General features: G+C 35.6%; 1 protein-coding gene across 1 annotated transcript in view; it reads right to left on the minus strand.

Annotated features, from left to right (window-relative positions):
• Positions 1 to 201: 201 nt before the first annotated feature.
• CFAP20DC (CFAP20 domain containing) overlaps positions 202 to 26,624 on the minus strand; it is a 63,277-nt gene continuing 36,854 nt past the window's right edge. Inside the window, exons 12-15 of the mRNA XM_068202107.1 lie at positions 25,218 to 25,631; positions 19,621 to 19,827; positions 13,430 to 13,491; positions 202 to 345 (exon numbers count right to left, since the gene is read on the minus strand). Of these exons, the coding sequence (XP_068058208.1) occupies positions 240 to 345; positions 13,430 to 13,491; positions 19,621 to 19,827; positions 25,218 to 25,631 (789 nt within the window). The 3' untranslated portion in view covers positions 202 to 239. The remainder of the gene's footprint in view (positions 346 to 13,429; positions 13,492 to 19,620; positions 19,828 to 25,217; positions 25,632 to 26,624) is intronic.

Raw genomic sequence — 26,624 nt, forward strand, 5'->3', positions numbered from 1 at the left:
AGATGCATTTTTTATGAGTCTGTATAGAGCCAGAACACCAGGAAACAGCAACTGCATGTTATTCTTCTAGCAAAGGCAAATAATACTACATGGAAAACTCTGCTTCCTTGAGCTGAGATTCATAAACAAGGAAACTTGAAACCAAAAAGTAGTAGGATAGAAAATTATGAGAAGGCAGTACCAGCACTACAGAAAGAACATTTAGAAGTGTCTTTCTACCCAGGCTCTTTTCATTGTCTTCATAAATCCCTACCTGGAGTTCTCTGTTTTGATGAAGATTTAGTGTTCTCTTCTAGTTGTTGGCTTCCAGGAATGATAGGGGGACTGAACACATTTAAGCAGTCCCTGAAAAATATAAATCAAAATATCATTTATAAAAACCCAGTTTGTGTTCCTGTTTTTTTCTAATTCTTTTGATTATTAAAAAAAATGCCAAAAGAAATTGCAGGTTGCCAAGTGTTCTGAAACAAAATCAAGCTGGATTTTATTATTAGAAAAATAAACTTTACAGTTGATATAATTACTAAATGTTGAGGCTTTCTCCATTCAGACCTTTTCACCTCTTCTGTTCATATTAAAATCTCTGGTTTAAATCAGGTTTGCTTTTCAGATTTCAGCTGGTGTGGTTCTCTCAGCAGAGGGTGTACAAATAACACACACAGTTATCCTTTGAAAGCCTACAGGACCCATCAGAGTCTTTTTCTGAGGAATAAAGGCTTGGAATGAACAACCTGTGGGAGTCAATTTGATTAAAAATCCTTATCCCCTCTAAAGAAAGAGGCTCAAAGACAATCACAAGATGGGTTTGATTTGGTTACCACTGACTTGGCAGTGCTTGGTGCCCCTGCAGTGGGGTGACAGGCACAGAACATTCCCTGTCTGGATGGGTGGTGAGTTAGAGCTGAGCTTAGACAGAAATGGATGCTACTAACAGTTTTCTGAAGAGGAAACATTGGATTGAGTCTGAATGTTGTTGTTGATATGAGGGGAAAAAACATTCTCAGGCAAATACATTCTAAATAATTATTTCTATCCATTTCCTATTGCTATAAAATCTTGTACGTAATAGATAAAAATTTGCTATTGAACATAACATGATTCTACCTACTGGCAAGACAATATAGAGGACTTTTATCACAGGTGTCCTGTATCTATTTTACTTCTATAAAGAAAAAGATTTTGATGGGATCTTCATCACAGAGGAGAAAGTACTTTCTTCTATTCGTGGACAAATTATGTCTCTCCTGGACACTGGTGTCATGACTTCTAAAAGTTATTTCCATGCTATCATACATTCATGCAGAGGTCAATGTTGCTTTCACATACCCCACTTTATGAAACGCTGTCTTTGATTGTTGCAGCTCAGAGAAAGGAAAACAGAACAGCTGTTTTTATTGTTATTGTTGTCACATTTTTTTATTGCAAACTGCAGTGCAGTGACAAAGTCACTCTCATTATACTATCTATAAGAAAGATAGCCCTGGAAGGACACATCCATGTCACAAAGACATTCTTTGTTCAGGTGACCACATCTTGTAATTCTTTTCACATATGAAATTAATCTCTGCATACTGTGCATAGCTGATGGTTCCTTAAGATCCAATCTCTCTCCAGCAATAAAGAACTGTAACACATTAAAGCTTCCATATTATCATTAACTAGACTGAACAACTGCAAGTCAGCACTTGAGTACAGAATTTGAGGGACCTCAATGAATCACCTCATTTTGATAGAATCAGATCCAACATTTTTGACCTGTTTCACTGCAAGGCAAGAGGTATGGAAGGGGATAAATTCCCATATGTTTGCTTCATGCTGATGGGAGCAGTGCAGCTCTAAAGAGTAAATTAAACTTGGTTTGGGATTGATTTATCTTATGCCTGGCTGTTCCAACAGCTGGCACAGAAGCATTATGCATGTGAACTTGTGCTACAGGCTGGAGAGATTAGCCAGAGCTGTAGAGGTAACTTCAACATCCATGGCTTTTCCTAAAAGGGATAAATGTTTCTAAAGCTTGGCAGATTTCTTTATGTTCCAGACTGTAAATGTCTCAACTTGATTGTCCAACACCAAGGAAATAAGTAATACCCTTCTATTTTCTGAAAAGCCTTCATGATCTCATGTACAAGTTGCTTCTGTCAGAGAAATCTGGCAAGGCTCAGTCATCTGGTACAACTGCTAAAATATGCTGACTGCTTTGTTTTTTTTTTTAGTTTTTCTGCTACTTCTGGACTTGTTATTGATTCTACATCATCTCATGTTGGCATGTGTGCATAATCTGGGTTGAATCTGGGGACAATCACCTATCTGTTTGCAGTCAAAATGGAAAAAAACTAATTTTCCGCCTCAGGAAACAGAACTGTTGGTGTAGAAATCCAGCAAGTAGCGTGGCAGATTTAAAGGAAGAGAGATCGAATTTTCAATCATGTCTAAATCTAAAAAACATACTTTAAAATTTCCTTATAGCATCATATTATTGTCACATATATGGCCAGCTTCACAGCCAATCCTCCTCTTCTGCTGTTCAGCGGAGGCCACTGGGAGTTGGTACAAGCAACGCACACAGCCATGCGCTTGCCTAGACTTCTCCTTATTAGCTGTCTGCCATTGTCACCTGATCTGCATTCCTGAATGCAGCCAAAGGCTCTTTGTCTACACCAAAGCTTGAGAAGTTTTTAGGAATAACAGTTAAATGCAGGCTGATACCCTGTAGCATGGTAGAATGTATTTTCCATTGCTGTCTCTTGCATGTGTGGTTTGATCTGCCTGAAAATCAGCCCCAACATCACGAGACTCTGACCATCCTCACAGGACTGGGCTGACAGCACAAAGCAGCAGCACAAACTTGATTCTCTACAACTGCACTGAAACAAAGCCAGCAAAGGCAAAGGTGATCTCTCAGAGAAACTGCATCAAATTTGGGGAAGGTAAGGAGGTACTGTGAGTGCTAGATAACACCTCTGCTTCCCAAGCTACCTTTCCTTCCACAGTAACTACAGCTTTTGGAACAGGCAGAGATGTTTGAGATCCAGAGAAGAACTAGAATATTTCTGCTGGGGCAGCTGCTGATACAGAAGTGAAAGGAGACAGAAACACAGTGCTCACTTCTGAAGAGAATTATCTTAGTCAGACCAGCAAACAGAGTTACAAAATATAAAAGCTTTAGAGTACATATGCAGTTCTACCAGTCTGGCATAAACCAGAAGCATTTAAAGATTTGTGTTTTTTTCATATAAAACACGTATCAGGGAATTCCTAAAGAAAATAGGACCTGTAAAGCAGAGAGGATGTTAGCAAGAAGGAACGATAGTAAGGTGATTACCTCCAATGGAAAAGAAAAAGGCATTTAATTTAGAAAACAATGAGGGAACAAGGTAATAATATGCTGTTAAAATTAAATAAGATGTTGTTAATATTCAGTAACATGTTGTTAAAAACAGTATTTGTGCTATATTAATAGGTTTTATTACTCAGGAAATAGAAGAATTTTAGTTTGAAGTTTCATATCTGGAAGATCTGCAAGAAATATTAAGTCTGAGAAATCAGAGATGGAATGATTTTTTGAGTAGCCAGGTGATTTCATCTTTGATTTTGTCCTTCATTTATTGGACTCAAATATTATATTAAGGTGTTAAATTTAATATTCATATCTATTTTAATTTATCTGACTCAGTAGATGAATAACTACTTTTTCTAGGAGGTACAAGTATAAGATCTAATGCTTTTGATGGTTCTAGAAGGAGGCAAAGAAGTTTTTATCAATGACAGAAGCAACAGAGATGTTGGAAAGTTTATTTCCTATTAAGACAGTCTTGATTCAGTTCATGTTTTTTCTCTCAATGTCCAAGAAAAACAAATAGTTTTGCTATTCAACCGCTTCCCACCAAGACATGTAATCAAAACATGACAGTATTAGGGTTTCATTGTTGACTTAGTTTTACTTTGAAGGATAAAACATTTTACACAATACATATTAATAACTGGTTTACTACTTCTAGTAGGTAGGTTACTTACTAACTAACTAACTTTGTAAGTTAGCAAAGTCTAAATTAACCTCCTAAAAACTTGAAGACAAATTTAAAAAGAAAATCTCATGAGTGCTGAAATCTTCCTGGTTAAATTACGCTGAAGATTAAGTGCTGGCAGTTGATGGATAAACTTCTGAGGAGTGGCTTTACAGCAGGAATTCTGACAGATGCTGCAGCTGAGCAGTCACACCAAATTTTTTTTGCAGTAAAATCTGCAGCTGCTTTTAGGAAGCAACTAAACTGTGTGTGTGTGTGTGGGACAGAGGGTTTCAGTGAATTTTAAAAAAGCACCCTGGAAAATGTGTTAGACCTTGAGAAAAGTCAAGGACTAGCATGGAGGCAACTGGCAATATTCTGAGAAACACAGACTGTGCTCTGTGTTCCTGGTTATTGTGATTTTCTTCTGAGTGAATAGAGAATATATATTTTTTCTTAAAGAAGCTGGTTTATCTCATTAAAACAGAAAAGCTAATCACACATTCTGACTAATTAAACCCACTCTATTTATGCTATCAATGCCTCCAGCTGTAATCAATTCAATCAATGTGCAATAAACCATCTAGAGCTTCCTGATAACAGTGTGGAATGCCAAATATTGTCTTTTGACATTGTGAGCTGCATTGTAGGAAGACATAGAATAGGTTCCACACACACTCAACAGTATCATGTACCTTTAGAGCTTGCACTAAAATTCTCCATTATTCTGAAAGCTATTCTCCATACTAAAATACAATGCAAATGGTATATGATCTTGTTACATTTTTCTTAAAAAACTATTACTTAAAAATTCTTTAAAAATACTTTCAGATAATAGTGGTCATGTCAGTGAAATGGCACGTGACAGCTGAACTGTGATGGAAAGCAAAATAATCTTTTGGACTTATGAACAACATTTTCAGTTTTATGACAGTATGGTAAGTTTTGCAGAAAAAAGGCTTCCATCAGCAAAGTCTGTTGAGAAAATTAGTGATGCTTTATTAAGCAGCACTTAGCAATGACAATGTATTAAAATTACTACCATCAACAGAAATCCTTAGAATCAGAAGTTTTTCACTGAAATCTTAATGAATAGTTTTGATACTTTGATTTTTTCACAGATATTTTTGCAGATTGGGAGACTGAGAAAATGTCACATCACTTAATATAAAGATTTTTAATATTGCACTGTCTTGAGTTAGCATACTTTATTGCATTTCTTTTGGATCACGTTTAATTTGTATTACTTAAATCAATGGGATCATTTAATCCACTTTATTAAAAAAAAATGAAATGCTTCAAATTTTTAGTATGGTTTTGTCCAACAATCTATACCAAAATTAAAAGGAATATTTGTTCAGCCTTGTAGTATACTGCAAAAGTGCCATTATATCAAATCAGGGAACGAAAAACCAGCCTTAGATTTGTATCATTATGAACACATCAGATTGACAGTCTATTCAGCACCTGAAGGGTACAATCACTAAAACCACAAAAGAGCGTATTTAACTGCACCTACTTAGTGAATTTTTATGAACTTGAGAGGAGAATGGACTTGTGCCTGGGTGAAGTAAGAGGAGCACATTTGCTGAACTGTGTTTTTACAGTGGATTATTTGACTAACTGTGGAGGGCCAGAAAATGTCAATGCATGAATCAACTGTAAAAACATTTTAACAAAAAAAAAAAAAAAAAAAGGACCAATTCCTGACATCTTGTGTAGCTATCAACTTAAATCTCAGTGCATACTTCTGCTGTATTAGCAGTATTTAATATCATGTGGAGCAAATCCTGCTGCAAATGCTGAAAGTGCATAAGTGATACCTTACCATGATGCACTGAATGCAGAGTGCCAGCTCCTATCTAAAGTATGTTCCAGCTTTGCTAAGATAGAGACCTAATTTCCTCCTGTTTTCAATTTCAATTATATCTATTTGAGAAAATTTAGTAGAGATTACCTCAGTTCTTAGATAAATTAATAAAAAGTCACCTGGCTTTGTAATGCTCCTTGTAAGACCCCTCTTCTATTCCCTGATCCAACTTTTTTGGAGCATGACTTGCTGGTTAGGCTCCTCTTGATTAAAAGATGTGAATTTTCAATTATTTCCATATCTCATCAGCTTCAGGCACATGTGTAACTTTATTAACTTAAGGCAAATTACCTACACACATTGTTTTGTTTCTGCTTTGTCACATGTAAGTTCTGAATGCATAATGGGAGGTTTGGGTTTATTTTTTAAACAGGAGTACTTCCATAGAAATAAATTCTTCAATAATAGCTTCAGTAGTGAAGCAATTACTTTTGTAGGCTATTAATGATGAGATTTGTTTGATGTATGTACAAAATATAATTATTATTTGAAAATATGTTGAAACTAATTTCAGGTCCTGCCACTACATGTGACTGTAATAATTATGAAATCACCTGAGTTTTAAGTTGTCCATTATTGTATCTAAAATGCTTTAAACAATTCAAGTTCTTGAAAATTTGTAAGTTTTTTCCATAAAAATTCCATAAACAAATACAAATTCAGTATTAATTTCTACATCAATAAATGTTCAGTGCTACTCAATTCCAGGTGGGGAAACCAGTGTTTTTTTAAATGAAAAACTGAGTGAGTTCACAGAAGCAGAAGATATACAGAGAATACAGAGTATACTTATACATAAAAATCAAGGATTTTTGAATGCATATTTTAACAAAAATCTTGAAAAATAACATAAATATATATCTTCCTATGACTTTGCATGAATTGAAAGTCCTATTTTCAAAAGTATTTAAGGGCAATCTTGCAATACATTGATGATTAAAAAAAAAAAAAAAGCAAGCCATGAGTAAAATTGTGTTATTTTCCTGGAGTGCTACTGTAGTTTCAAGATATCATTAAATCAGCACAAAGCAACACTTATCATTTCCTGCACATTTTTCACAGTGAGCTGCATTCTGACTATGAGTAATCTGTTAATCTGTTCTCTGCCTCACAATCCGTCAAAGTGACAGATTCATTCCATCCCTAATACATAATATCTTCATTTACTGTATGCCTTACTGGAACTTTCTGTTTTTCCAAGCACTAAGATTGAGAAAATCACAAGCATATTTAGAAAATGCCTTTTTCCTTCCTCCAAACCACTTCAGCAAGTCCTTTTTGCCAAACACTGCACTTCTAATGGAGGCAAGGACTTCCTTAAAAGCCAAATAATTTAATTGTCCATGAGATCATAAAAAGTACAAGTGCAACTGTGCAGGGAACACTTGAATCTGCTCTTAAAGTCTTAAATCTAAATGAACTATCTTAGAGGTGCTAGATTGGATTCAAGGATAACAAAGGAGATGTGAATTTTACTTACTAAACAAGATATTTAGATAAAGTAAGGTGCTACTAAAGGTATCTACACTATAATCATGCTGACTGGTATTGGCTGAAAATCTCACCTGTTAATGTTTTCCAGTTTGTCTTTCATTATCAAAGTTGAAATAATAACTTTGTGCAGGTTATTAAAACCATACACAGTCATCTACCTCTAGAAATACAAATGACCTGAATCTGGAGGTTTAACGTCTTGGTTATTAATATATTTTGCTATTTGGTCTACGTATTATAGTTAAATACATGAAATTGCTATCATAGTTTCTGTTAAATGGAAGGAACATTTAATTTTACTTAAAGACTGAACCTTTAGATCATCACTATGTTAGCTTGCTGGCTAGATTATAGTCTGGATATTCACTAGCAATATAAATGACACTAGTAGAGAAAACCAGTGTTTTAACACCTGATATAAGTAAAGTACTAGCTCTTTCTGCCTTGCTATTTGTGATTCATTTATCAGAAGATCAGGTGTATAAATTTGAAGTAATGAATTTGCAAAGGTGTGTCAAAATTCCTTTGTGTTAATCTAACCGAAGCAAGTAAATTCTAGTAACTACATTAGATACTCATTGATCAGTGAATGCAATGGATTTGCACATTTAATGAAGTGTCTGTTAGGTAGGATGTACTTATTTTTTTGGCATACTTTTAACAATTAAATAAAATTTTTAAAAGAAATTATGTTTTACTCTTCTACCAGTTCAGGAAGCACCTGAATCTAGTGACTAAGAAGTCTTGTTGCAATCAAGGTAATTTCTTTTTCCATAACCAGCCACCAACAGCATCTGACTGTTCTGTGTAGTTCCCAGGGCTCAGAGTTTTCAGAAGATGGGCTATGACCTAAGGTGCTGACTTGTGGCTGGACCAAAGCAACCTGTCATCCATAAACATGGAGATGCATAACATCCATAAACATCCATAAACATGGAGATGCCCTGGGAAAAGCCACATGGGTAAAGGGCCACAGCAAGAGCTCAGCTGAGTGTGGAGAGACTCTGCCAGTCTGGGAGCAGGGAGCTTGTCCTTTCAATCTGACATGTCTGGAGGTAAAATCTTGTACTGCCTATTCTCCATCTTTACATATAAGCATGGCCTTTGTTTGAACGGCCCAAGAATACCCAGAAAAATGTGCAACCAATAAAATTATTCTTGGTATGTCCTGAAGCTAAAAAAATAAAATTAAAAAAAAAAAGAAGAAGAAGAAGAAGAAATAGACTATCTTACATTGACATGGATGTAACAGCATGTTAAAAAACATTTGCCATGTTTTACATTGAAATCCTCAGTGCATATGCTGTCATCTTTCCATGTTCTTAGATTCCTATACAAGGGAAAGCCATTTTTGGATTATTTTAACAAGCTTTAACATGTTAGCTACTTGGTTCTCCATAACCTTTCTGCAGCTAAGCTTTTTAGCATCATGATTAAAAAAATGTAACCTGTTCAATTAGATGGTTCCTGTGCCATTTACTTTTTTTGTCATGTTCTTTTTCATGCACATTATTGCCTGACAAATGCAGCAGAACTTTGCTAATTCAGATTAACGACTGGGAGATCTACTGCAAATTACTCTATTTTGTGGGTAAGTAACTGAACAAGTAAAATAAAAACCAAAGTACATTTTGTGATACATTGTTCTTGTTCACTTATTTTGACAACTGTTGTGTAATTTTATATTACTTCATAATGTAATATTGTCTGTTTTGCAGAAGTAATGGTGTTGTATGATCTTATAATGAATCATAAGAATAAATATGCTTCTTTGTTTGAAAAAATCAGTCTTTAAATGTGTTACTTAACTAAGTTATTCTGCTATTCAAACCTTTGCATGGAAATAAAAAGGGCTCTTGTACCTGAATTTCACACCCTGCATGAGGGAGAGGTTCTGGTGTAGTGCAAATAAATGTTATAGCTGCAATCCCTCTTTTACTGCACCATTTCATGGGTGAGTTTAATTTTACAGAATCTCTCAACGGTATAATAACACATGCACCAGCTATTGGAATGTTTAGTTTTCATCTGGGATGGATGAGAGTACTAGAATGGTAGTCTCAAAGCTGAAGATATTTTTAATATTTGAAAGTTTACAGCTGATGTGTTTTTTATGCTGGAATCACTGATATTATGCAAATTATGCAAATGTCAGCTACCATGATAATGGCAATATATATGGTAACCACAGGTTCTGAAAAGACTTCTCTAGAAGAAAATTTCAAAGAAAGAGAAAGAAATAATTTGTTCTCTAGAACCAATAGTGTTCAGAATGCACAGAAAGAGGTTTATTATATTTACAGATAATTTATATTTATAACTAACATACCTAAATTTTACCAGTCATCAAGTTTAAATATCATTAAAAGATACTTTTAGTTAAAGGTACATGTTTATGCATCTCATGATTCATTACCTGAAATGCTGTGCATGCATATCACTACAAAAATAAGAAAATTGCATTGTTGGATAAAGCAGCAACAGAGGATTTGGGTTCTTTTTTTTCTTAAGGTAAAACCAGCAACTTTTTTTTTTATAAGTTATTGTCCTTCTCAAACACACCACTGTCCATATCAGTGAAACATTTTGTGGTGACAAATCTCAAATCTATAACATTTACCATAAAAGGAATGAAAATGTTATTTACTTTTCTTTGGGTCGATTGCATTGTTTAGGTTTTTTGGTTTTTTTTGATTGTAGAGGGAAGAATAATGATGACATCCCAATCAGTCTAACTTAACAAATGTAGGTTACAATGACAAGACAACCTGCTTTAGTCAGCTCATACCAAGCTCACATGAAGGTAGGTCAATGGCTCTTAATCATTTGTCAGAGGCTGCAGAACTTATCAGCTAATTTTAGACAGAAGAAACTGAAATAGAAACATCTGGATAAAACCTAATTGAAAATTTAGCCATGCACATTTGGCACAAAATTATTTAAGTAAAATATACTTCTTGTGAAAGGATACTCAATTAAATGTTGAAATATTTGTGCCCTACTTTAGTGCAGTTTCTGTGGAACAACTGTTTGAACAAGAGGAATACATTTTATTTGTAGTTTGGAAGAATTGAGTGGGATGCCAAGACAAGATCTAGTGAGGCAAATGTTACTTATTTTCTAATAAGTTGAAACCTTTCTCTAAGGAAGAAAAATCATCTTTTATCAGAAATAAATTTTCTGGAGAGCATCTGTAGAAGTGTATAAAAGTCTAATAAATTAGGTTCAAGTCATTTTTTTCAGAGAGCAGCTCTGGAGATCACAGTTCAGTATGGCAGAAATTCTAGAACACTTACGATCTTCCAGGATTTCCTTTAGTGAAACTTCCAAACCTTCTATAACACACAAATAGTTTGGAGGAGAAAACCTTAGTAAGTAGATGCTGGTTATATAGCAAAATGTAGTCCTTGCACTGGAGGAAGAAGCAACACAGACGTTACAGCTCCCTGTTTGCAGAGAAGAAAGCAATTCCCGAGTTGTGCCAGCAGCACATGAGTTGTGGGAATTGCAGGGCCAGGGCCAAACACCCACGTCACCTCACTCTCCTGGCCCTGCAGCCTCTGCCCCCAGCTGTCTCCTTTCATTAACTGGTTCTCTGCCTTGCAGAGCAGCACCAGGTGGGCTGATTTCTATGGCAGGAGCAATATTCTTGGCAGACTTATGACCTTTACCCAGCGGAACCAATGGACAATGAGTCGAGCTGAGTCTTTTTATTGACTGAATTTCCATTACCTTCACAGGCTTTCTTTCCTGGCTTGTCCTTTTATCTTATTATGGACAGAACCTACATTTACTGGACAATAGCTTCCACATTGGTGTCTTTTCATTTCCCAGAAGATATCACTACTACACTTTTAAAAATTATTCTCAAGACCTGTTCTTTACCCCTCATTACAAAAAACTATTTGTTAATTCAGTAAATGCACCGTGTAACTGTCTTTATACCATAGCATTTACACCTACACACCTAAAGGGGCTCTATTTCAAATATTCCATGTGTTCCCTACAAAGCTACAGTAGGCTTACATAGTTTTAGACATTTTCTAGTTGTTTATACAGGATTTGTTAAAATTGCCTTTAGAAACAGTTTAGGAACTAAGTTGTAGAATTACCGTTAATTTTATTTCCTCCTTTTGTAGGTACACATCCTCTGTGAAAAACATTACAGTTTTCAATTATAAATGAACGGTAACGATGTGAATAATGGTATTCAAGTCACATCTCCAGTTTTTATATCATGATGCAAACTGATCTCATAATTTTGTCATCTTTTGTATTTACAGCCCAATAATGCTTTTTTGGCAGTTCACAAGGGTTGCTGAATTTATGAGGCACTTGCAAGTCAGGTATTTTATGAATACCACCTGCATTTCTTGAAAATGATTTCTAGGGAAATTGAAGTCTACTGTGTGTACTGGATTAAAATAGCATAAGAACAAAGAAATAAATTATACTATTTTGTTTTAAATTTTATTATATGGACATACAAGTTTTCATTGTTGAACATATTAACTTGATATGATGAAACACTTTATTTTTACAGATTATGGTGTTTATTTGTTTTTCCAGTATATAAAATGTACCAAGTACCAAATTGCTTTAGCACATGCATAAAAATAACTTAATAAAACATGACTTAACCAACGTATGGGCAAAAAGAAGACAAAAAAATGCAGCTTGCACTAAAATATAGGCAATTATAATGTCATCAGAACTATAAAATCAATTTTGGAATAAAGAGTCCACAGTTCTGTCTCAAGGTACCTCCTGTTGTACTCTGTGGACTGTAGTCAATTATCTCTGTCCACTTCATCCATTCAACAACTCATAAGGAGGTGGTTCCTTAGACAGCCATCACCCAAGGCAGAGAGGTCTTCTAGACAAACATAAGTACCTTGATTTACATGTGAAAGGGAACAGGAATCCAGGATTATTCTTTTAACTCCAGAAATATATTGGAAATATATGGCTGTGTCTTGCAATAACTGATGCATCTGGGTGAACTTGCACAGAAAGTTTCAGATTGTTCACTTCATAAAATCTAATCAGAAGATTCTGAATCCATAAAAATATGGATAGCAAGGGAGACAAGTGGCTGAAAACATCTGTGTGAGGAAAAACACATTATCCTGCACAACTGACTGACAGTGAGCTCTCAAAAAACATTTCAGACAGTTAGTAAAATATAAAAAAGTTGTAACTGAAATGTCCTCTCCTCCTATCCCTGCCCCCCAACACACATACATCATCCAGTTAAAACTTGGACAAGCAAAATCCACATTAATGACACCAAGTGAAAGTGAAATAGGACTGCTTTTAAAAATTAGTACACCTCTTGTTCAGGCAGTTAAAAAATTGGCAAAGTGATGTTCAGGTTTCCCAGGTACAAAGCAGGTCTGAAACTGGACAATTAATCTTGATTGTCTCAACAGTCTCAATGTGATTAATTTTCCTTAGCCACCTTCTCCCCTTGTCATCTCACCTTACATTGAATTCATGGGGATTTTGTTCCTGATTCCAAACAAAACAGATCAAGCTAAAAATCTGACACACAAAATATGTTGTAGACAGGATCCTTTTGCTCTGTCCCAGAGTGTTGTAACCCCCTCTCCTAACTGGGCTATCTACTGAAAAAAAAAAAACCCTTTCTTAATAAGTAGCATTAAAATCTTTTGGAACCAATTGATTCCCTGACACCTACAGTCACATACAGAATTCTAACTCTAAGCCTTCAAAGCAGAGAGGGAGAAAGAAATAGATGACAGTATATATATGTGAGATGAGGACGATTTGCTGAATCACACATCAAAGCAGATGTAGGAGCAAGGCCTGTGTCAGATACTTTAAATACACAGTGGTACATCCAAAACATGCAGAATTCAGTTCTGTGTTCCCAGACAGCTCAGACATACTGTAGACAATGACTAAAACGAGCAATAAAGCCCTCTGAGAGGAGGTTGCAATTGAAAAGAGATTGAAGATTAAATCAAAGAGTGTCACATTTAATATTCAGAACACTCTAACTGAATCCTTACTGCCTGGGCTATAAATGGAATCTTACCGTGGGCTGAAATGAGAAAGTGGGCTCATTTCTTTCTGATAGCGATGCTCCTGACTGACGGGCTGTGGAAAACAAAAATAATGGATTGTTTAGAAGTATGTCAGAGATCTGGTATGAGCATATACATTTGCAGCTTCTGATATTAGAATTTTACAGTCTTTTTTTCTTATAGGTGAAATTAAAAATGGATATTCTGATCTTAACTGTACAAAAGTACAACTTTAAAGATGATTTTTGTCTGGGTGGAAGTACATATGAATTAAGGAGGAGATCACACAGTTATTTCTCTGCTACCTGTGAGAGTGTTGGGACAGTCAGGAAATTTCAGAGATGGAGGGTGGTAAAGTCTTGTACGACAGAAGAGTCTGGATTGAACACATGTACAAAGCGAAGGAAGAGGAAGAAAATCTTGGTAGGATCTGTGCAGAACGAACCATTTTTAAGATTATAAAACACCAAGGGAGAGGTAAGAGGGCTAGAAGCAGCAATAACACTGATTTTAGTCCTAAATGAAGATTACTGAAGCACATATGATTCTCCATGGCACTGCAGCTTTGAAGCCTGGTTTAAGCTGTTCATGAATAGCTAACAGAGCTGTATGAATATTCATACAAAACATGATAATTTCCCAGTCAAATCTTACCTACCCATTGTAAGTACATGCCCCAAAAATTTCAAACTACATTTGGCTTATGGCATTAAAAAGAGGTATTTGCAAGAACAATCAATAAAGTGATTTAAAAAATTCAAGAATTCTAAAATCCACAAATACATTTTCTCCCAGAATATATTTGGTTATACCAGAAGAGACTCTCCCTGCCATTATTACACACCTCAAAAGCAGTTCTAAACAAATCACTGAAATAAATGCAAAAGTGAAAATGTAAGCATACATTAACAATACTTGCACAATTTAGTACATTAAATACTAAAATAATAAAAAGTGTTAAGAAATGAATTTTTAAAAACAAAATTAATATAAAAATGAGTATGTCCTCATGGTTTCAGAAAATGGAAAGGGATGTTGTAAAATATATGTTTGGGATGAATGACATCCTAATTACTACCAAATATGACTCACTGCCTGGTGGTGGATAGTGCAATTCCCAGATGATAGCTAGTGGAAGATGAGGACAAGACAGAGAATGAATTAATCAGTCTATGAACCAGAATATCTGTCTAAATAATTTTTAGTCTCATTTCATAGTAAAGAATACTCTTCCTCAGTTTTGCAATTTGACTTGATGTGAACAGATCCCTCCAGGGGTTGTCAAACTGAGCTCACAGTTGGCATAATTCTGGGTTTAAATAACACTCCTCTAGTCTGGCAGACTTCAGTTCTGCCAGACCATTTCTGTGTTAAGTGGCTTTCTTTTCTGAAGACTCACAAAGGAGGCCCAAAGACCTTCCACAAATTAGGTATGGCCTGGAAGAAATATTTCAAATATTTTTCAGATCAAGACTTATGTGACTGAATTGATATTTAGGAAGTTGCTTGTGGAACAAGTAATCTTTCTTCTCTGTGAGCACTCCTTACTTGAAAGACATGTCTTAGTGGTGGGCATAATTTGGATTCTGTTAACACAACATTATATCACTATTATACCACTACAAGCTTCCAGGATATATCAGTGAGCAATTAGGAGAATCATCTTTCTCCTCTGCATTTCTGATGAGAAACAGGGACCATATGTAAGTAAGGTATCCTGAATTCTCATATAGATCTTTTCCAGAATGTTTGTGTTGTGTCTGAATTGGTGTCTGAAGTGTGGTAACAGCTATCCAAGAAGCTGAATGGGCCAATTCTCTGACAGGGCAAGAAAGTCTTACAAGATCTCTAGAATAAAACAAGGCATTTAAACAGAAATGTTTTGTAAGCTTTGCAGATTTTCTTGGATAGTGTATATATGTGTGAGTATAAACTTCACATTACATTCTGCAGTATAGAGAACTGTGTCTTTCATAGTGTTGCAAATCTAGCATGGATTTTCACAGGTCTTAAGATTTAAGAAAACATTCAGGTAAGACATGGTCAAATAAAATATTTAAAAATATTTAGCTCTACATACACATATTATTGAATTGAAACTGTGCCCCACACACATTTTACAAGGGTTTACAATTCTCCTTCAAAGTAAACCCATTTTAAAGTAGAAGTTTTTAATATTTATAACTGAGGCTATACTAGCTAATGTATAATATTCAAAGTGATTTTATTCCTTTTTGGCTGTCATAGTTTACAGCAGCAGCTAAACCACTTACATATCAACATTTTCTCCTGACAGCATATATTCAGTTCTTGGTAGCCTATCATAGAATATAAATCCACAATTTCAGTATATCTGTTTTGTAGTTGTTAAGGACATCTGTTCTAACTGCAGCTCAATAATGTGATTGATCAATGTGCCTTTACATTCACAAGGGTTTCTCAGATTCATTAAAGTCAGTAACTTGACACTTTTCAATGATTCTGGAAATCAGGCTAAAAATGGTTAAGTGATGAAAAAAATTAAACTCACTTAGAATGTGGTTTATATATAGAATATTACTTTGATACATAAATTCACTATCTAACATGATTATACCCTGCCCTGCCTTGCAAAACATCAACATCAAAGATATTTCAAAATTAAAGATACACAAAAAGCTGCCTTCTGGTGGTGCTGTTGCCATATATTCCACCTAAATGACACAAAAGTATAAAATGAAGAAAAATTTGTAAAAAAATACTCCTTATTTATCTTTGAAAAACATAAGAGAAAGAAATTGATACTACTGATTTGAAGAATCAGAAAGATACGACCTGGAAACACATGTAAGCATGAAAGTTTAATCATGACAAGAATTTCAAGCTGTACTTAATTTCTCAAATTCCAATATAAGGATTATTTCTATTTCTTTTCTATATATTGCACTGCTAAAATAATTTACCTATGCAACTGGAAGATGGCTACAGATCTATATCTATATCTATATATATATCTATAAAGTTTTCTGCAGTTTGTACTTCTGATTGTGGAAGGATTGAGCATTTGAAAATTCTCTTAACTCAAATGATGAAAAGAGAAATAAAGATCAGAGACATAAAAACTTCTACACATATATTTTTTGCATAAGAAATATATATATAAGGAATAAATATATACATAAGAAACACTTCTTTATAAAAACTGGAAGCTGAGAAAATTAGGAGTTTACTAGTACTGGGGGATGAAGGGATTGAGAGCAGCTCTGTGGAGAAGGATTTGGGAGTATTGGGGGATGAAGAGCTAGACATGACCTGTCAGACCAGAATGCCAATTGTATCCTGGGCTGCATCCAAAGGAAGCACCGACAGCAGGTTCAGGGAGGGAATTCTGCCCCTCTGCTCTGCCTCTGTGAGACCCTACCTGGGGTACTGTGTCCAGCTCTGGGGTCCTCAGCACAGGAAAGACATGGACCTGCTGGAGTGAGTCCAGAGAGGGCTGCAAAAATTATCAGAGGACTGAAAGATGTCTCCTATGGAGACAGGCTGAGAGAGTTGGGGTTTTCAGCATGGAGAAAAGAAGGCTCTGGGAAGGCCTTACTGCAGCCATTCAGAACCTAAAGGAGGCTTTACAAGAAAGATGGGGACAGAGTTTTTAGTAGGGCCTGTTGTGGCAGGACAAAGGGCAAGGGTTTTAAACTAAAAGAGTGTAGCTTTAGTCCAGATGTTAGGAAGAATTTTTTTACAATGCAGGTGATGAGGCATTGGAAAGATTGCCCAGAGAAGCTGTGACTGCCCAGCCCTACAAATGTTCAAGGCCTGGTTGGATGGGGAACTGAGCAACTGGGTTTAGTGGAAACAGTCCTTGCCCAGTGGTAGGAGGGATGGACCTTTAAAGGTCCCTTCCAAACGAAAGTATTCTATAATTCCATTATTTTAGGTCTTACAGAAAGAGAATGTGTGACTAAAGTCTTTCATTTCAGCTAACCATTTGAATACTGGCACAGCATTGCTACTCCCAAGTCTTCTGAAATGTAGTAAGTATACACAATATACTGACATTTAACATCAGCATACCAACAATTCCCCCAACTACTCTTTTAAAAGCTTCTGTGTTAAAAGAATGTGGGGTGATTAAATAATCACCTCCATTAACAAATGTTGTTAACAGCCTTCTTAGATACCAAAGGTCTACAAAGTGATTTATCACCCTCACATAGATACTCTGCATTTTTGCAAATGCTGGAACAGAATTACATCGAGTAGTGTTAAACACACAAATCCATACTCAAAAAACTTCCATCATATCCATGAATAGCTGGTGCTCTGGCTGATATCTCAGCAAGAAAAATATGAAATGAAGCAGGAGATCCTGGGGATTGCTTAACCCTGTACTGGTACAGTGCCGCTCTCCATAAAGGCTGAGGAAAATGGGTATGGAAGACCTCAAAATCTGAATTTCTTTGTTTTCGTGAGGGACTAAGTGGTTAGTCTTTATCTGAGAAAGATTAGGTTTCTTTCCTAAGTTATCCCTCCTTGGAAATGAAGTTCTTGCCATTGTATCTTGAACCCTCAATGTCCACCTTGCAAAATGCAAGGAGAAACCTGACAAAGCTGGATGCGTAAGGCACACCAAACTCTTCAGTCAGCTGAATGAAATGTGAAGAACTCTCTCAAAGACAAAATCTTGTTTTTTATTCTTTAATTATGTTGAGAAAGATGGCCAAAAAGGGCTGTTATGAAAAACTACATTAAATTGCAAATTATATTACTAACCTCTTATATCTAAACACTATTTTAGATTGAAGCTACAGAAGTTGATCAAGGCAGTAAGATCAAAGTATATCAAAGTCTTTGCAATCACATTGTGCTTTACTGAATACCGCAGCAATACATTTTACTTTAAAAGTTCATTTTGTTTTAGTCATGTAATTTGTATTATCCAAACCTGACGTGTCTAAATATTCTTATCAATTTCATTATAATTAAACTGCTGAAAAAATAATGAGACTTCTATTCTCTATATTTAATTGAGTTCCATTTGTCTGGTCTTTCAGATTTGTACCATGTTTGAGCCGATTTAATGAGTACAGAAAAACACATTGGAAATATTAAATTAACAAAATGTGTAAATGGAGATGTATATCAAATAGTTAATATCAACTAATGTTTCTCTGATGTCCTGCAAAATATTCCTCTGTAAATCAAGTTCTTCTTTGTACAATTTCCCACTTACCAACACATTTCTTCTCATTTGAAACCTTAATTTAACAGGGTACTCCAAAATTCCAGCACTATGTTGATCATTCACTATGGAAAGTTGCTGCTACAGGCCTCTATTTGGACCCTGTAGAACCTTGAAGGTAATTTGAACCTTCCATTTTAGAACATTTACTCTGCAATAGTTTATATTGGACCAACACAACTGTGTTTAGTTTTCTAACACTGGATTTGCCTCAGAGCTGTGCTGTGTCCTTTATTTAAGCCACATTCATTGTTTATTATTGCCTCAACTGTAATAAAATAACAGCTATATTGCTGATATATATATGGAGTATGAGGTTATCTAGTTTTACAGCAGCTCCTGCTAGTACCTTTATATAGTTCCTGAAATGCTACTCTGTGCTTTCATACATTCAATACTTTTTGGTGGAATGCAACAAATACTCTGCTTCTTATAGCAGTACTGTCACATAGTGCAGCTGTGTGTGATTCTGTACCACTTTGTAGCAGGACAATAATGATCCAAGGTGTAAAATACATAATGATCACCAAGTGCCCAGAAGTACTGTAGCTTTATGCTGCTTTCTCCTGCTTCAGTTCTTTAAACATTTAGCTTTTCAGTAACGAGACTTTATCATTGTAAGAAGCAATTACTTTCCATTACTCACACTGTAATGTAGCTTCTGACTGGTATATCTGGGTTTCATTCATTTTGGAACTATTTTTAAGTACTATATCACACACCTGCAGGTTGTCAGCCACTATTGTGATGAACTGTACAGCCTACATGATTATTCAGGAATCTAGGAAGGAATATATATAATGGATTTGCTTTTTATCCATGGTGGTACTAGAGAACATGCTGGAAGCGCATGTGCCGTGGTTAAATGTTTTACTTGATAAGTTCTAAGAGCCTTTGGTAATGATACCTTAAATTTCAACTCTACTCAAAGAAAATTTAGTATTCAAGACCCCTGAGAAAATACTGTGGGTTTAGACTTACTGGTGGGAAACAAGAGTTCCAGGTTGCTGTATCATCATCATCACCCATATTTAGGTCGACATTACAGCAATCGATCTGTGCGGCGCTCAGCCCATGGGAGATCCCAGCATCCCATAATTCTTCATTTTGTTGTCTCTTCATGCTGGCCAGCATCTGTAGTTCAGATGAACTCAGTCTATTTGACTGGTACTTTTTCCTGTCATACTCCTGTGAAATAAAATGGAAAAGTCAACAATACAGACAGGATCACCGAAAAGAATAGATGAATGAAACCCAGAGAGACCTTGGAGAATCTTCCAGAGAATCTTCAAAAAGCTTCAATACTGAAGGAGAAACAAAATGTTTAATAGAAAAAATTAGTTAACAAATTTCTGTTCATCTATGAAGATCAAGCATATTTATAAACAATTACAGGAAGGAAGAACACCACAAGCACTGTAATGAACTGCAGTTTTGATCCAGGGTGTTTGGTCAAGTTGCTGTTCCACTGCAATTAAAAATAGAAGATAAAAACAGGCCTTAAGAAGTTCAGAAATCCGTCAGCTGTTAAATGCAAATCTTGAATTAAAGCCAATCCTGCAGTTATCACAGTATCATCAACACCATCAATGTAACATTTAGTTATTGGTCAAGCACAGCATAAAATTTCTCTGGAAAGCCATGCCAACACTAAATCTCAAAGGTTATTCTGGCAGTTTGCTAGTGTATGAATTTTCAAGTAAACTTCAATGTCTTTTCACTTTTCTTCAAATCCATTGGTGGAATTGTTAATATAACCCTTATTGTTATACCTAACTCGATCCACAGGCCAAAAGCTGCAAACACATACTAACCATTTTGCAGTTGGTACTTAGGCCTTGCTCAAAACCTTAAGATAAGTTAAAGGTATCCAGTCTGCTGTTGGCACTATCTTTGTTTAAAGAACACCTCCTTTAAGAAAAGCTTTCCCCTTTTTAAAGGGTCCACATAGATGACTCTTTCACAAAGGAACAAGTATAGTACTTGAGACATGTAGTTTTGGTTCTAAATGTAAGTACAAAGCATAGCTGCTTGAAAAGTGAATCCAGGCAGTGACCAGGACTTGAATGGATTTAGATCACTGGAATATTGGCCAGTGGGCTGTGACACACTATATAACAGTATTCCAGAGAGGTACAGAGCTTTCTAGCAAAGAGACTGGAGCTTTTAGAGCAGGAATGTATCATATTCCTGGCAGAAGGGAGGATCTCTCAGTCTCTTTTTCTGTGAGAAGGTGCTGGATAACTGAAGACCTCAAGAACACACACAGGTCAGCAGTAAAAGTGACATTAACACTGACAACTTTTCCTCCTATGAAATGTGGTGTGTAATGTTTTAGTGTATCTTTGAAGGGTACAGAAGTCACCTTACACCAGAATTTATAGTGAAATTATAACTCCTTTGCTTTCTTCCTATGTATATAAGACACAAAGTACAAGAATATGACGGAAGATACAGTTTGCAGTTACCATTCCATTTTTACAAACCTTGCTAATGAGGTCCAAGCTTAAATCCTGAATATTGTGATGACTACCAACATTTTAAATCCTAAGATAATATAAGATGTTTTCTCTAGACCCTTTCTGAATGCCTGTTACTAGCTCACTGACTATTAGTAATTTGTTCACCTCACCAAAAGCTCTTTGTTGTGCTTGGGGAGCCTGCTTTGCTCTAATGGATCAATATTCTACCAGATCCGCAGCTGCTGTAATTTTATTGATCTTATTGAACACGCTGATTTCCTGTTAATTTTCTATATGTAAACCTTCTGCAGTGATTTGATTATTATAAGAGAAGCTTTGGCTTATCTTTTTTCCTTCATATAATTGGTATGCAGTCATTAAACTGACAGAATGAAGTGGTGCTCTGCAGAATAAAAGCACTAACTATTGAAAGAACTTTTTTTCTCATTCTCTTTTTAATAAAAACACAAAAAATTGCCCAAACTTGCTCGTCTTTTCATTTACATCTACGAAGAAAGATGCATAGATTTTTGGAATTATTACAGCATAATTCTAAACATCTGCTGTTCCCCCTCCCCAGCTTATGTCAAACTGTCATTCTGTTTTCTTTTCCTGTAATGGTCTCACTCTGAAAATACCACAGTCAGGAAGGAGAAGAGATGCTATGACCATTTTCTGTATTAAACATCCCCCTAAAATAAACTAATGAAGGAGTAATAGTTTGGAATATTTATTCTTCATGTTTAGATGACTACTACCAAAAAGTCTCTTCAAAAATTTTATATTGTCTTTGTTGGTTTTCAAAGAGAGAATTTGAAAACTGAATTTGAAATTAAGTTAACTTCGTAATTTAGGAGAATCTTTTGATGTAAGAAGTAATTTTGCAATACTCATAAATTTGTCTAAAATTAATATTTCATTTAGTAATTAAAAGCTTATCTTGTATATTTGAATATCTTTCCCTTACAATAAAGTATTTTTATTAAGCACTTAAAACTTTTGCTATATTGATAAAACCTGTTGTTTAAAGGATTTTTTTTCATATATAATGACATCTGCGTTCTTCTAAGTTCAAATAATTTATTCAGAATTGTTTGAATGTAGTTATACGTGTGGAAAACTTTAATTACCAGCTATCTACATGCTTGCAATATTTCCCAGAGGGCTATACTTCTTTCTTAATTAAAAATATTTGAACTTAATAATAGAGAACTCTATTAAAACATGAATAAAACATTGCAAGAAACCAAGTCCTTAAAGCATATTAAGCAGCAGGCAAATCAATTGCAGAAGACTTGGTTAAGCACTTTTTTTCCTTTACTAGTCCCCTGTATGAGCACAACAAGAAGTGTAAAAGAACTCCAAGGAAGGGCTTCTGTAAAATTTTAAGACTTGATTAAGTGTAAGACCTAGATCTGCCAGATACTTTAATCTTATGTTTTGTAGCAGTAAAACAAAATCTGTAGCTAATGAGTTTCTATACATTAATAATAGGATTGATTTGTTCTTGAAAAAAAATACAAGCAGCAAATCACATGTGCAACATATTTACAGCTACAAGTGCAGTATGGTAATAACCTTATTGTCTAAATTAGTAATCAACTGTTGCAATCCACCCAGAGAGTCTACATTTAGCTGTGTTCTACAGGACAAAGTTGATGACTGCATTAAACACAGATAATATCTTTAAGGAAAGTAATACATGTATAATTTCATTTATTATGGCCAAATAGGTTACAGTTATGTTAAGTAATAAACATAATTGAACTGTAATTGGAACAATTTTCTAAAACTTGAAAGTATCAAGAAACAAGGAATACATTTAATTGCAAAAGTGTAAGTAGCTACTGGAAAAAAAGAAAAATTAAACTCCTATAAACTATAATAGGAGGGTAAGGGAATGAAAAATAAAAACAAATTTTATCATACACATTCACTGCATATAACCATCTCTAAGAAAAAGAGAATCAGATTATTGGTATCAACTGGGGCTTTTCCTATCACTGAAAATTACAGAAACATTATCTTCTTTCCAAATAGAAATGAACCCATGCATTGCTTTCTTCCACATTTTCTACATCACTGGTGGCAATTCTACTGTCTTTTCCAGATCATAAATGCATAGAACATATGCTGCTATTGAAAGGATTTTCTTTGCTTTTTAGTTTTTTTTTTCATGCTTTTTATAGTCTTTAAAATCACCAGCCACTGATACTTCTCATGATAATAAAATCTCAGCACTGTTTCTGATTTTCACTTGCACTGCTGTGTTTCATTCCCCTTGCTTCCCCCTAATCTACTTCCTTCCCAAAGGAAACCAGTCTTCACAGCCTTCATGGAAAAGATGTTCTGTTTTTATCAGGAAAAGTGCAGGGTCTTCACCAATCCAATAAACTACTTGCAGGATACAGGAAGAGATTTCCAGAATCCCCAGTATAAGACACAACCTCACAGCACTGAGAGACACATGAACCCCAGCCCCAGCACCAGTACTAAAAGAGACTCATTTCACAAAAATGAATCTGTGGCAGGGCAGTATGAGCATTTCCCCATCAAGGACGCACAGAAAAGCTGAACACGCTTCCCTAGACACTATTCTTTGATCTGGTGCCCAATTCAGCTTGCAGCTCCGTGCCTGGATTTCCATACCCACCCACGGCAGGGCTGTCCATCCTCAGCAGCCACAGCAGCCCCAGGCAGGAGGCAGAACCTTTCAGTGGGGTGGCTCTGCCCCAGCAGCAGCAGCAGCAGCCACGTCCCATGGAAGTCATCACTCCTGTTTCCCTCTCCACAGAGGCTGTCAAATCAGGTAACTAAAATTGCTGTATCAACAGGTCACAGAAATGCTACAGAGCAAAATCCCCCCAGCAGAATCACAGCACACTCCCTTTCCTACAGCAGATGAGACAAACCATAAGGACACAAAAATTATATATGTCCATTTCCTCCATGTAAATGAGATACAGGTCATATTCTAAGACAGGAAAGTAGAAACATTTTTCAAACAATGCATAACTACTTCATAGAGCCCCCCAAAAAGAGAAAAGTCTATTCTTTTGCTCGCCAGAGGTGTGCAATACCTGGGGACCAATGATAGTATAAGAAACTCAAGATATATCCAAGATATTAGAAAACAAACCCCATGCTTACAATAATGATCATGCAGTAGTTCAATTCAACATCCCTGGGTAAAAATATCAAAAAACAAATTCACAAAACAGCAATCCTGGGACTAAGTGCCATAAAACCTGTAAAAGAGACACCTGCTAGGGAATATGATACACAGCCATGAAGTAGGAAGTGGCACAGGTAAGAATATTAATTTGAAAAAATTAATTGTTTTTTTATTACAGAAGAATAAGAAAGCACCTGGAATGAGACAATGCATTAAAAAAAATGAAAATACATATTTTTCCCACAAATAGCAGTTAAAGTTTGAAATTCACTGTCACAAGGCAAAGGCCATATTGATGCAAAAAGCAAACACAAATCTGTGGAAAGAAACCTCCACCACCAGTTATTCACCACAGACACCATCTTTCCTGAAGAAATGGCTAAGCTAAGGACTGCTGGAAGGAAGCATGTAGGGCCCTGCTGCTGAGGTACCCCCAGATGCTTTCCCTGTCCTTGCCCTGTTGTTCTCTCCAGACATCTAGGGCTGACTGCTGGGCAGAAGCTGCCTGGCTGCTGGCTCTCAGTCACATAATTTATCACTGCTCAGGGCTGACATAGAGAGATCATGAAGTACCCAAATTAACACTTTTTCTGTGGTCATTCGTTAACACAGCAATTTAAAATCTGCCAATTTTCCTCTGTAACCTTTCAGCCCCAAACTATTTTCTAACTAATTTATTTCCAAAATGTGAGTTGCTCAATGACACATCTTTTTGTCTACAAACCATTTTGATTTCTGTTTTATTTGGAATATTATTTTGTGTGCCACAAACCCCTACAAAATCAACTTTCAACAGACTGGGCACAGTAAATGCAGTTATGATGAAGCCAGAATATATTTGAATGAAAGATGTACTATTAATCACTTCATGCAAATGGGTATATCTAATATAGCTCCTCTATACAATCTAGTAATTCAATTTCAAAGTAAAAATCACTTACACAAGTCTGTGCTGTCAGACATGAATTTCCATTTGAAACTTTCTTGAGAGATGTTTTACTGACAGATCTTTCAAATTGATCTGAAACTCCTTCATATCTTTCAGTTTCTTCAGATACATTTCTAATTACTCTAAAGGATTTGGATTTACTTTGAATTGGAGAAAGAGAAAGGATAGGCTTTAAAGTTCTCTGAAAGCTAATAGATTCTGTTTTTCTCGTGGTGGAACTCAGTAGATTTGATAAGACGGTTTCTTCAAAGTTATATTTGCTGTGTTCCTTATTCTTCGAGTATTCATTTCTCTGTGGCATCTTATTAAATAGGATCTCTTTAAAAACTGCTGAATCAGATGTTCCTTGTCTACTGTGGTTGTTCTCAATGTTCTCAGTACTCTGGAGGAGTTCACTATTGTCATCCTAAATTTAGGAAACAAAGCAAGAGTGGTTGGTTCCCTCTCATCATTGCACAATTCAGTTTTACATAACCTTAACACTTCAAAATCTCTCTTTAATCTCTGCTTCCTGTTTCTAAATTTACAAGGATTCTGAAAAACAGCTTCTTTTCCGGGCAAATACACTGACTATACCATAAACATATTCTACATCTGAAGCTGATTGCACATTTCAAAATGTCAGGTCAGATTTTGCATGCTGGTAACCTCGTAAACCTGTGTCTTACCTAACAATCATAATTTCAATAGCATTTATTACAGCTGTAAACCAAAGCTAAGCAATGTGTCCATGATGATGTCTTTACATTGAATTATTAATATTCCATATTTTCACATTGCATCTTCAACTTAAATGTAGAAGCAGTAACTCCTGCTGAGATCACTTTGCTCTGCTCTGGTAATCATATGGTACTGGATGTCATATTCATTACCATTTGAATACAATTTAAGAATTTTAGAGATTAGTTTATTAACCTTATAGCCATGCTTCTAACAAAGTCTCTGCAAAATATCCCATGAATCAAGCGTATGATGTTCACTCATACCCCATCTCAAAAGCAATCAGCAGGGCTGAACAGATGGAAAGAGAAATAATGCAGGAGTGCTTCTAGTGTTTGCTTCAGTGTTCTTATTCCCAAGAAAGAAAGGATGAGAGCAGCCTCATCCTCATCTCGTGATGCTGCTCCTCTGCCATATGTTCCCACAGAGGATGTAAGGCAGTATCACCTGCAGTGCCTCTCACAGCTGAGGTGCAATCCTGCTGCACATGAAAGTGATCCAAGATTGTTACTGACTTCAGTGAGTCCAGGATTACACAGCATGAAATGTATGTTCAAGAAGATAATCCCTCAGTTTTATTAATGGTACACATTTTGGAAAGTTATCGTTTGATTCCCTCAGTTATTTTGTAAAACAGTTAAATTCAGTCCATCTTGCTATTATGCAACTCAGTTACATT

Source organism: Anomalospiza imberbis, chromosome 11, assembly GCF_031753505.1.
Source record: "Anomalospiza imberbis isolate Cuckoo-Finch-1a 21T00152 chromosome 11, ASM3175350v1, whole genome shotgun sequence".
Classification (NCBI taxonomy): domain Eukaryota; kingdom Metazoa; phylum Chordata; class Aves; order Passeriformes; family Viduidae; genus Anomalospiza; species Anomalospiza imberbis.